The 12,416-nt window shown below is 40.0% G+C and overlaps 2 protein-coding genes across 2 annotated transcripts; one reads left to right on the forward strand and one right to left on the reverse strand.

Annotated features, from left to right (window-relative positions):
* Window positions 1-4: 4 nt before the first annotated feature.
* Window positions 5-6,540, reverse strand: nkiras1 (NFKB inhibitor interacting Ras-like 1). The gene is made up of 4 exons (XM_069682172.1): window positions 6,464-6,540; window positions 6,093-6,193; window positions 5,698-5,939; window positions 5-4,012 (listed from the first exon to the last, which is right to left on the reverse strand). Exons 2-4 carry the CDS (start codon window positions 6,184-6,186, stop codon window positions 3,770-3,772), a joined length of 579 nt encoding a protein of 192 aa, XP_069538273.1. The 5' UTR covers window positions 6,187-6,193; window positions 6,464-6,540; the 3' UTR covers window positions 5-3,769.
* Window positions 6,541-7,538: 998 nt separating this feature from the next.
* On the forward strand, window positions 7,539-11,824 carry rpl15 (ribosomal protein L15). The gene is made up of 4 exons (XM_069681876.1): window positions 7,539-7,601; window positions 8,512-8,693; window positions 8,780-8,916; window positions 11,465-11,824. The coding sequence occupies exons 2-4, from the start codon at window positions 8,522-8,524 to the stop codon at window positions 11,768-11,770; spliced, it is 615 nt and encodes a 204-aa protein (XP_069537977.1). The 5' UTR covers window positions 7,539-7,601; window positions 8,512-8,521; the 3' UTR covers window positions 11,771-11,824.
* Window positions 11,825-12,416: the final 592 nt, after the last annotated feature.

The following is a 12,416-nucleotide window of genomic DNA, read 5'->3' on the forward strand; positions in this document are numbered from 1 at the left end:
TCGATTAAATATGAAGAGGCTACATTTTATTCAGTGCATCTTAAGATTAGTTACAGAGCAGAGAATTATTAAGGGATAGCATGATAACAGAGTGATTTCTTTGACTCTGTTCTACTAGCAGCAGATTAAAGGGGATTCCAGTATTTAAACCAGGGCCCTATTTTTGTATAATTAAGGTCTAAATGACTAATAGGCACAAAAGGTTTTGAAATAGCTCCAGTGGATTGTGTCTGCCAGCAGCCGTGAAACAGGCTGTAAAGGCTGCTACGTAATCCTTGCTGGCAAATGTGCTCAAAGTAAATCTACTTAAAGTTCTTGTTTTTCCCACTGACAGGCTCAGAATGTTATTCCAAGTATCTGACAACATTACAGGAAAGATCCCTACAGAGATAGACCTTCTTGTTAAAGAGGAAGATGCTTTTATTGAAATTAGAAACAGGCGTTACATCGCTCTCTTCAAAGCCACCAGACTCCATTGGCAAAAACAGTCATTTTACCGTGCAGGACACATAAAATGCAGATCTACTGCTGCCTCAATCTGTTAGTATGTGTTATTGTGAATGACAATAATCAACAAATGTGTTGATTTAAAACACCAAAGTCACACAACACAAACAAACACATACAGGCTGCAGTAGACTAGCACCTCCTCTGTCCTGCACGGTATAATTACTGTTTTTGTCAATGGAGTCTGGTGGCTTCGAAGAGAAAAATGTAACGGCTGTTCCTGGTTTTAAAAAAAGCATTTTACTTAAACAAAAAGGTCTCTCTCTGTAGGAATCTTTCCTGTAATGTTGTCAGACACTTAGAATAACAATCTCAGCCTGTCAGTGGAAAAAACAAGAACTTTAAGTGGGCCTACTTCAATTGTGCGCATTTGCCTCCAGGGATTACGTTGCAGCCATTACAGCCAGTGGTGCGGCTGCTGGCTGAAGCGATCTACTGGAGCAATTCCACAACTTTTTGTACCCATTAGTCATTTAGACCCCAAAATATGTAGAGCTCTTGTTTAGAAATACCAGAATTCCCCTTTGAATGTTATTACTTTGAAACATTGAGGACAAAGAAAACAGCGCAGATCATCTTTCACATTGAATCACAAGTCAAGGAATGTGGCTCATTAAAGTGACAAAAATAAATTAGTTAAAAAATAAATATTTCCTCTCAACACTGACATTTCTATTGTTAGAAAGGCTAACACACACGGCTGACACTAGTAGCCCCGTCAGATTACACGGGCTGGACGACAGAGGAGTGCAACTAACGCCTGACAGACATGAAATTTTACATCACATTAAAGGCAGTACCATGAATATTATTGCTGCCAGGCCATACTTAATATATGAGATGGACTGGACGAAGGCTAGCTGAGTCCTGCAGGAGGACAAAAATTCATGCTGCATTCAAATCAGGTGGGAAATAACATTACAGGTACAGGTTTCCTCTATAAAATCACTGGTAGAACCGCAGCATTTATGACATGTAAAGGTTTAGGACTGTTGCAGATTTCTAAAGTCTGTTTTAGTAAAACAATCGAAGGCCAGTGTGAAAGGTGAAAGAGGACTCTAATCATTTACCCAGTCCATATTGACAAAGATTAATCCCTTCCTAGCACACATTCAGTGGAAGGGATGGGGGTCAAAATCCAACTCACCAATTAAACAAAGCTAACAGCAGGCTTAAACAGCCTGAATTAGACTAATTCAACTATATTTTTCAAACTGGGACATATTTTTTTAGTCTAAATGACTTCAGTAGATTGCTTCAGCCTGCAGCTAAGAAACAGGCTGTACTGGCTGCAATAAAATCCTTGAGGGGAATCACGCCCAATGAAAGTACGTCCACTGAAAGTTCTTGTTTTTGCCACTGACAGGCTCAGACTGTTATTCTAAGGGTCTGACAACATTACAGAAGAGATCCCTGCAGGGAAATACCTTTTGTTAAAGAGTAGGGTGCAGAAACAGCCGTTACGTCACTCTCTTCAAAGCCACCAGACTCCATTGACAAAAACTGAAATGTTACCTCGCAGAACACAAGAGCAGTTGGTCTACCAATGCCTTGATCGGTAAGTTTGACTGTGTAATTGGGTGTTAGAAAAACATTGTGTTTGAACTGAATCAACCATTAAACAATATTTTTGGAACACACAAAAACAAACAATCAAGGCAGCGGTAGACCATCAACTCCTGTGTTCTGTGAGGTTAAATTACTGTTTTTGTCAGTGGAGTCTGGTGGCTTTGAAGAGGACAACTGTTTCTGGTTAAAAGAAGAATCTTACTCCTTAACAAACATGTCTATTTCTGTAGGGATCCTTTCCGTAATATTGGTAGACACTTAGTATGACAGTCTGAGCCTGTCAGTGGCAAAAACAAGCACTTTAAATGGATGTTCTTTGTTCAGGCACATTCGCCCCCCAGGTCTACATTGTAGCCATTACAGCTGGTTTCAGGGCTCCTGGCAAAAGCACTCTACTGGAGCAAATCCAAAGCTGCTTTTACATTTTCAAATTTAGACTTATGTAAAAATCTGCCCCAGTTTTACAAATACCTGTTGATTTTGCCCCTCACCTCTTTTGTTAAAATAGGTCAACAATGTGATCTTTTGGGACGGGATCGACAGGAATTATTACAGTGATTACAGACGCTAGAAAGTTAGCAACTCTTTAAATGTATATATGTGCATGTGAATATGGTGTTAATATAACATTGAGTCGGAACTTATCATTCAACTTGGAATGACAAAAACATTTCTGTTGAAAATGGCGGAAAACATACTTCACAATTCAAAAGGATAGATCCACAAGATCTGTTTGGGGTTGTCTCAAATCTCTTTGGTGTTTTCCATTAAACAGGATTGTCTAAACATAGAGAAACAGATGTCCACCTGCTGTAAAAGAAGGACTACAATATGCATTCTCATTGCATTAAACACAATGGAGAATATTTGCTTTCTTTGTGTACGTGAGGTGAGAAGATCAACATCAGTCTCTTTAAATAGTGTTGTAAGTGATTTAAACCAACCATAAACAGGAATGTAAAGATTTGGGGAGTCACATCTTGCAACTACATTTTGACAACAAACGTTTAATCATCCGTCCGGCACTTCTTTGCTGCTGTGGCACAGGTTGTTAGGATACAGTTGGTAAGCAAAAGTTTTGGTTTCAGTCTCTTTACAGGCACAATTGTACCAAACCTGACACCTTCGCTTTGACCTCAAGACTCCAGGAAGCTGAACCAAAAAAACAAAAGCTGGTCACAACTTCCTGAAGTCTTGTCATCTCAGCGAGGTTGCCAGGTTTGGTGCTATCACACCTGTACAGAGAACAAGAAGAAAACCTGTGCTTGCTGACTGTAACTGGCAACCTGCACTACAGCTGGAGACACTGATCTGAAGTGCTGGGTGGAAAACCTCAGATTAAACAAACAAGATGTAAAATTTTAATGAGCTTTAGAAAGGTTTTCCCCTGCTTTCAGTCTTTATGCTAAGCTAGGCTAACCATGTTCTGACCCCATCCCTGTATTTAACATGAGACTGATATGGACGCTCTCATCTTCATCTCAGAAAGACAGCAAATTAGCATATTTTCCAAAGTGAACCGGGAATCCAGACTTATGTCAACACTGTATATAACTAAGAATGCGTGACATGGTAAGAAATGTTGCTCAGTTAAATGCAGTTGCATGTTGTCCTGCTAGTTTTTCCCATATGAGGTGAATGCAGCCTACTAAAAGGAGCACGGAGGAGTTGGGGTAGGGACTGCTTCAGAGCTTCAGATGTCGTTGGATGGGGTGCCTTTGCTTTTGCGTCCCGGCAAAGGGAAGGAAGACTTGCTCTGAGGCTGCGTGAGGCGGCTGGTCAGCTGGGTGAAAGGTTCGATGAGCGAGTTGCGCTCGGTGACGCTAACCTCCCACAGCTTCACCTTCTCTCCTCTTGCCCACTGCTGCGCCACCTCCTGGTCCACCTGACGCCTCTCCCGCAGGTCCGTCTTATTCCCCAGAACTATGACTGTCACCTGAGGACAGAAGACACACATGAACTAAACCCTATTAAATTTTTGTAATATTCTAAGACAATGTTGGGTACTATATGGATAAAACACAGATATAAATAATTTAATTGTAATTTGCCAGTTCAGCCAGTATATCATTACTGTTTACTGAAAACTGTTTTTTTAATTTTGTTTTTTAAATTTGGTGAAATTAATAGTTTTGACACAAATTGTGTGATTGCATTAAAATAAAAAGATACAACTTCTTTGCCTCGTACGATTTATAAAGCCACTACATAATCTGCACTACAAAGAAAGAGAACAGTAACTACAGAAAAGGGGAAAAAGTTAGAGAATGGGTTCAAAGTTGTTTTTTTTGTATAAATAAGACCTAAAACTGTCAAAAGCAAAGATAGTATTGCAACAAAGTTAGGCTAATTATATTTTAGCATGTCTAGTTTGGGGCCAGTTAAAGGGCCAGTTTGCTGATTTTTAACCTCAGTCCTATCATGTTATCATGGGGAGCTAATGCCATTATGGTAGTTAAAAAATACAATGTGGCTCTGTGCCTTTGGAGGACGCTATCCGTTTCTCCAATGGGCCCTGGAAAACCTCCGCCAGCGTCTGGTCTATTTTTTGCGCGAGCCGCGAGCGATCGCGTCAATCCTGGCAGGAAGTCACACATGAAACAATGAGAGAATCCGGTCAATTTTCAAAATTAAAACAATTTTCAAAATAAAACACCGCGATTGACAAATGCGGTTATATTTGTGTGCTTTTATATATTTGTCAGTATCTAAACAGAGCGCGAGAGAGATGAAGATACACACAGACACAGACACACAGACACACAGACATTGACACAAACACACACAGACATAGACACAGGCACACAGGCGCACAGGCGCACAGGCACACACAAGAAAGAGAGAGACACAAAGTGGACTGGCTATAGGGGGTGCGGGCGGGGTGTCAAAACACACCCGCAAACAGAGAGAGAGAGCATGATGAAAACATGAAAACAGCTCCAAATGTGAGTAAACGACAGCTGAGGAGCAGAGGCGCTTGTCGACCGGCGCGGAGAAATGCGCGTCTGGTGTGAACGGAAGTGCTCCGGCTCGCGCGCGATTTTCGTTGCGCGGCGCTTCGGCATCCGGTGTGTCCCCGGCGTTATTTCACTCCAACATCTCTCGCTGGGCCGTTCCTTTCAGAGGGAGGAGTGGAGAATGGGCGAAACCACAAACTGTTTGTACAACTTTCTCCACAGCTATGGCGCTTATTTAGAATATTATTGCTTCTATCGATTACAGAGAACACCAGCTTTGACTGACGGTGGCTTTTTCCAGGGGAGAGTTGCTCCTTTAATTTCCATGACTGGGTTTCTCTTTATGCCCAACAACTAACAAATCTTACGAGATGGTATATTGTGAATATAGCAGTCAGCTTCCGTACGGATGAACAGCTGAGTTTTGTAAAGCTGTACAAAACAGAACACAAAACACCAGAAGCTGAACAAAAAAATCCAGAAATGTTGGATAAATAAAACTAGATATTTCCAATTCCCTCAAATTATGTTGTGTATTTTTGTTAGAATATTAAATGCATTAATATGTTTTGTTTCAGAGCTCAGCAATACATTCTCTGCACAGAGGAGAGATGACAGCGCACATTGTGAAGTGCGAGTAAAGCGGACTTTGAACCAGCCATACCTCTTTCTTATCTCTGGACTTGTCTATTTCCTTCTTCAGTATGTCCACCTTCTTGAAAGACTCCACACTGTCAACACTGTAGACGAGCACGAAGCCGTCTGCCACTGTGTAGTAGTGTTTGGGGAGGTCTTGTCCATCATGAAGGCCTTTGGTGTCATAAAGCCTCAGCTGTTCCTTCACACCGCGGTCAGTTTCCACTGAGGCCACATACACATCCTCCTGGGTCTCATTGGACTCTGAGCCTGGGAGAAACAGACAATAACAAAGTCAGAAAAGGAGCCAAACAAGGAGAAACAGACAATAACAAAGTCAGAAAAATAGCCAAACAGGGAGAATACACTTCAGTCAGTGGCGTGCACCTGTGTTATTTTCATATGACTTGAGGCTACACTTACCTGCAGTGTGATTTCCGTACAGCAACTGCTCCAGTATGGCAGTTTTTCCAACTGCTGCCTGGCCACACACCACAACTTTACAGCCTTTTCCCATTTCGACCCTACAATTTATGAACACAAAACGTTACAATGCGTATATTTTTATCTGTCAAAATCTATACATCTAATAATAACGTAGCTCTTCTAAAACACCCCGAAAATCAGATCATTTCCTTAGCGTTGGCTAACTATGACAGCGTTTTGTTGTTTAGCATATCTAGCTAACAGGCTAGCCATATCAGCACATTATGCCTGATATAAACGCACCTATTGCAACCCAGTTGTTAACAAGTATTTCTTAAATACCGGTATATTTGAATTAAGTTACTTACTTGAATAAATAGCGGCTCGTCAAGTCTTTAAACGTAGCATCATCACCAGAGCATCCATCCTGCTCTGCTAGCACTTTGAAAAGACTTATTCGGTTACTGCGCATGCGCATCTGCCGGACTTCACCAACACCGACAAAATTCAACGTTGCAGACGACTTTTTTCTTTGAGAAAATAACTTTTACATGCGATTAATATATATTAAAAATATAAAATTACTGTGGTGATATGATATGACATGCACTGATGCTTGCTTATAGTCCTGATTTTGTTGTCAATCAGATTCAAGTCAAATTAGGTGACAAAATATACTGTCAATACACTTAATTTATGCAGTTACGTCTTTTTTATGTTTATATCAATTATGCTGTACTTTATGTTCTAAATTCTAATGCTTAGCAATAATATATTTTTGTATTTCTATGTTGCATTTTTATGTTTATTTTATTTTGGAGTATTGATTACTATTGTGAGTTGTATACTTGTTGTATACTATACTATGTGAAAAACGAATAAAGGCCATTCATAAATTCTTCACATCTAAAAAAACAAACAAAACGTAAAATAAATAAATAAACCGACTGCGATGTATATTGTAGCTTCTGATGAGGACTTCCAAAAATGGTTGTTTATTTATGTTGACAAATATTGAGTAATTCCTTGCAGAATGTATGTGCTTTTATCACTGTAAACATTGATGACATTTTTATTTTACTTGAGAAAGAAAGAAAGAATCTATATTTTGTTCTCCTGGAAAACAATACACATTAAACACTGTGTACATGATCAATCTTATATATTTACAACAATTCATGTACATTTTCTGTGATAAAGCCATACTTTATTGTCCTTAGCAAAGAGTAACAGCAATACATGTATTCACTTCGACACTCTCATAAACAAAAGGCAATTAAAACTATAAAACTATAACAGCTTGTACTTTTATAGATATGAATCCCCCATAGTATGACCGTGTTTGATTGTCGAAAGCACTACAAAACTATCGTCAAAAGTGTTGAAACGTAAAACTCCAATCAAAACTACATTTCCCATGAGCACAAAGAAGGAAATGCGTCACTGACGTTTTCATAAGGCATGCTGGGTACGTTTCCTCTCTCTTTCCGGCTGGTACGCCATCATGTAAGCGAGTATTTCTATGCTTTTACACTGAACGCAATCCATTAAAATCATTATGTTTATACTTTCATCTGAACGTTTCATTCAGAAAAGTGTTTAACAGTTTATTAACAAGCTTAACACCTCGATTATTTTTTGACTAGCATTCTGAAGAACACAGATTACAGCCCTGTTTTAGTTGTGCTAAGATCCGGCAGCCATGGGCAGAGTCAGCCATAGTACAAAGCTAATGCTCTCCATGCTCTCCTGAGATGTATGTAATAATATCGGAGTATTCGGGAGTTTTATTTATTCGGAATTAGCGAGTTATGTTTGTTGTATATCGGGTAATGGTAGCAATATTGAGGGGAATTACTGAGTGATAAGCAATGCGGCTAACACTAGCATGCTAGCTGTATTGCCATTAGCTATTTAAAAAGCATGGACTTAAATTTTCATTTACCTTGTTTATTTTTGCCGTATTGCTTAATTTGTTAAACACCTTGGTCGCTGTACTTTGAGGTACATGTGTATTAAGTGTAGACTACAAGTTGACTATCGGAGTTAAGAAGCTAACTACCAAGATCATGAATGAAGTCGCGGTTTCTCAGAATTATGGAGCCTCAGTTGCCCTGCAGAATGTACCATGCACCATTGAATTGCTTGAAATATGCAGCAGATTCACTTCTTGAAAATGAGCTAGTCAGCAACTGTTTTAGCTGTTGTCTTTTTTACTTGGGAAGAACTTTTAAATTCTGCGATGGCTCCCTGGAGCCCTCTCCTAATAGGATTTCTGTATGAAAGTTTCTCATCTCAACAGTTTCATGTTAATTAAGATGCACTTGCAGAAGCTGAGAAGCTTTGATTTATTAATTGCCTGATGTGTTAAGACAGAAATGTATGAATCAACACTCATGGCTGTTTCTCCTTACAGATAAGTCAACATGGGAGCATATAGGTATATGCAGGAGTTATGGCGCAAGAAGCAGTCCGATGTGATGCGCTTCCTGCTGCGCGTCCGTTGCTGGCAGTACCGTCAGCTGTCCAACCTCCATCGGGCTCCTAGACCCACCAGACCTGACAAGGCCCGTAGGCTGGGCTACAAGGCCAAGCAGGGTGAGTGCTGATGCCAGAATGACACCTGCATGTATGTTATCATCTTAGATTTTGTTGCTAATAAGGTTTGTGTTTGATTCAAACAGGTTACGTAGTCTACCGTGTCCGTGTGCGCCGTGGAGGCCGTAAACGCCCCGTACCCAAGGGTGCCACCTACGGCAAGCCAGTGCACCATGGCGTCAACCAGATCAAGTTTGCCCGCAGTCTGCAGTCCACTGCTGAGGTATGTTTATCTTTAATTATTTGACTGTAGCCATACATATTAAGAAACAAATTGTGCTTTTGCTGTTTTGAAGTGTCAACCTGTAAACTCTCTCACTCTGACTGAAAATGTAAACAAAATGAACAGGAAATAAGAAGTGTGAAACATAGCATTAATTCTAAAGCTGCTTATATTTGCTTTTTAGTCATAATACATTAAAACAATATACAAACTAGTCAACAGGATCAGAAATAATCTTATATGCAATGTGTTAGTCATAACATACTCTTACGTGCGGTAGTTTCTAGAGGTTAAAAGTTTCTGAAAACGTAGAATTTCTTCTGAAGCTCCCAAACATACCGTGTAACAATCTGCATATGGAGCTGACGGTAGGAAAAGCAAAAGTTTAAATTAAAGCATGGATGGTGGATGAATTTGAGGAGGTTGCTTCAGTTACTTGTTGCTACACTTAGATACGAACATGTAAGATACAAAAACTCACAAAAGGAAGAAAAAACGATTTAAAAAGGATCATTACAGCCTGAAGTGTCTTTTTCTCCTAAATTTTTAAAGCTTTGTCTGATTTGTTATTTAAATCAGATCTTACAGACAGGCCGAGACAGACAAGTTATCATGTTCGTTTGTCTGGACGTCACCAATCTGCAATGTTTTTATGGCAACAGTTTAGGTGTCTTTAGAAACATGCTGGTTACACACTTTCCAATGCTCAAGCATAAGAAATCGTCATGTAGTGTGCAAGTGATGCAAACAGGACATCAGAAAAATCAGATTTGAAGTCAGAGCATCCAGACAGACCTACACGCATTTTGAGAGCACCCTCAATTGCGGCTTGGATCTGATTCACAAAGAGTTTTCACAGTCAAACCTAATTTGGACTGGCAGTCTAAAGAAAGCTAAAATGTCAAATCTTCATCACAATATACCAGATGAAGGGCTTCCACATACAGACAATTGGTGCCAATAGAGGTGTAACTGTAATAGCTGCGTTGGATGTAATTGTACCTGTTCTGTGCACGATGGCTCACTGACTCAACGACTGGGACACTTGATTAGAAAGGAGCCATTATTGATGTTGCATATCAATCACAACATATACACAATGTTTATGTAACTCTAATAGGGGGACATTAACTCTGGAGGGAATTGTTAGAGCTTTTATATGTGACAGAACCACATTTAGCGGCAGTGGTCCTGTTAGAAACAGAATGTATTTCCCACCTTGTCGCTCAGGCTGTCAAAAATTAAAGTTCTGATGAGCATTTTTATGTTAGCGAGATTATTGGTTTGACGACTTTCATTTGTCTGCTCTTCCAATCTGTTGTGGATTCTGTTAGACGACAGGTTGTAACATTAGACCGACGTGCAAAAGCATTTGTTAGACGAGCACTTCCTGTTGAATATTGAACAGCAGATGAGCAGCCTTTAGGGATGCTCTAAATTCAGATGCATTTGAAGCAGGCCGCTGACTTTGACCAGACAACAAAGCTAGCAACAATCCTACTTAGAACTACAATTTATTGTGTTTCTCTTATGCATGAAACTTGTAACTGGTGTACTGATTCTCAAACACTGCGTATTTAAATCAGAAGTTTACATGCGAAGATTTGATTTTAATTTGTTACTGATATAGGCAAGTTTCTTATCTTAGATTGCACAAAAAGTAGTTGGATGAGATGTTTCAAGGGCTGTAATGAATCCCAAAGTAGATTCTGCTCTTCTGTTTGCATTAACTTAGACTTAATGAGTAAAGTGGTATGTTCTTTAAACGGACAGTTTTCCTAAAACAATCAGAAGAAAGGAATACACATCGCCTTCCTTACAGTAACCATAACCCCCATACCATGTTTAAATCTCATCGCCAGATTCTTGCTCGTACTACTCCTTCTGATTAATATATTCACACAAGTCTATTTTAAGAGGGTCTTTAACCATGTAGTAAACCTGTGTTCCCTTCTCAGGAATACGGATTGTCTTAGCTCTTCCATACTGTTCAGTAAAGTGTTTCGTATTTCCCAATACATGATTATGAAGTGCAGTATGCCAAAAATACAAGATACATCAGTCACATTTGCAGTATTTAAGCAAGCATGCTTTCTGATGGCTATCCTGTACAACAGTCCTTTGTGCAGCAGAGGATACATTACATCCACTGAGCTGTGAAGAGAGAACAGACGGGTGTGTTACAGATTGCAAAGGCTGTGTGAGCAACAGTGTGAAAGTTAAAGGCCAAATGTTAGGAAGTACTTTCTCAACTGTATGCCTACTGCCTGCAAAGTACATACGGTGTCAGGGCAGTCGCAGTACGCATTGTAGTAAAAAGATGTCTGGTCACAGACCTGCAGCGTTGGTTATTATGAGCATGTTGTCTTCAGTCAACTGACAGTTTAATAATTTCTGTGTTTAATATTAAATGTATGCTGCAGCTGGGAGCCTGCAAAGCACATAGTTGCTGTTGGAGGGTGCCATATTTACCTCATTGAGAGATGTTTAGTCCTTAATGACAAAGGATGGTTTTTACTGATTTGTTCGTCTCTCTATTGTTTCATAGGAGCGTGCTGGGCGTCACTGCGGAGCCCTGCGAGTGCTGAGCTCCTACTGGGTGGGTGAGGACTCCACCTACAAGTTCTTCGAGGTGATCCTGGTCGACCCCTTCCACAAGGCCGTCAGACGCAACCCAGACACCCAATGGATCACAAAGGCTGTGCACAAGCACAGAGAGATGCGTGGCCTGACATCTGCAGGAAAGAAGAGCCGCGGCCTGGGCAAGGGCCACAAGTTCCACCTGACCATCGGAGGCTCCCGCCGTGCAGCCTGGAAGAGGCGCAACACCCTGCAGCTGCATCGTTATCGTTAGAGCACGCCACATGTCTGTACATTAACAAAATAAAAGTCCTTTTTATGGTGACAACCCTGTCTGCTCTGTGCTTCATTCACTGGTGTTTTAACAGATCATGGTCTATCTGGGGCTTTGACTGCTGAAGTTCAGTCAAGTCGTATCTTTTTTTATATTGTATGATTTTTAAGGCTACACCTGCACGGATGCTTTGACTTGCACTAGTGAGGCAGGAACAGACTGCTTGATTACCCTCTAAATTTAAATTTTGTTGCATTTATTATAGCAGGACAATGAAATCTTGACACATTTTATTAGTGTATAAATTACATTAGAAAATTCCTCTGAATTAAGTAATTTTAATATCTGAATAGGTATTGGCAGGTTCCCGGATTGTTGCCTCTGTTCTGTTCTCTTTGCCGTTGCATCACAAACAACCAAGTATGAAGCTGAACATTTGAGTTATGCAGTGACGCAGTTGTCAGTAACGAACATTTACTGTTCTCTGTAAGGATCAGGTGTTGTTTTTTTTCTATTAACGGTGAATAAATAAGGCTGCACGTTTTCTACAGATTTCTGGTTATTAATAGAATAGACAACAGAAATTCTAAATGTATTAAAAATGTTGAGGGCAAATAATGTCTAGGTAGCACCAGTTGACTTCCTT

This window comes from Semicossyphus pulcher, unplaced genomic scaffold, assembly GCF_022749685.1.
Source record: "Semicossyphus pulcher isolate SPU_LCO1_2020_fin unplaced genomic scaffold, fSemPul1.0.p SCAF_5, whole genome shotgun sequence".
NCBI classification, from domain to species: Eukaryota; Metazoa; Chordata; class Actinopteri; order Labriformes; family Labridae; genus Semicossyphus; species Semicossyphus pulcher.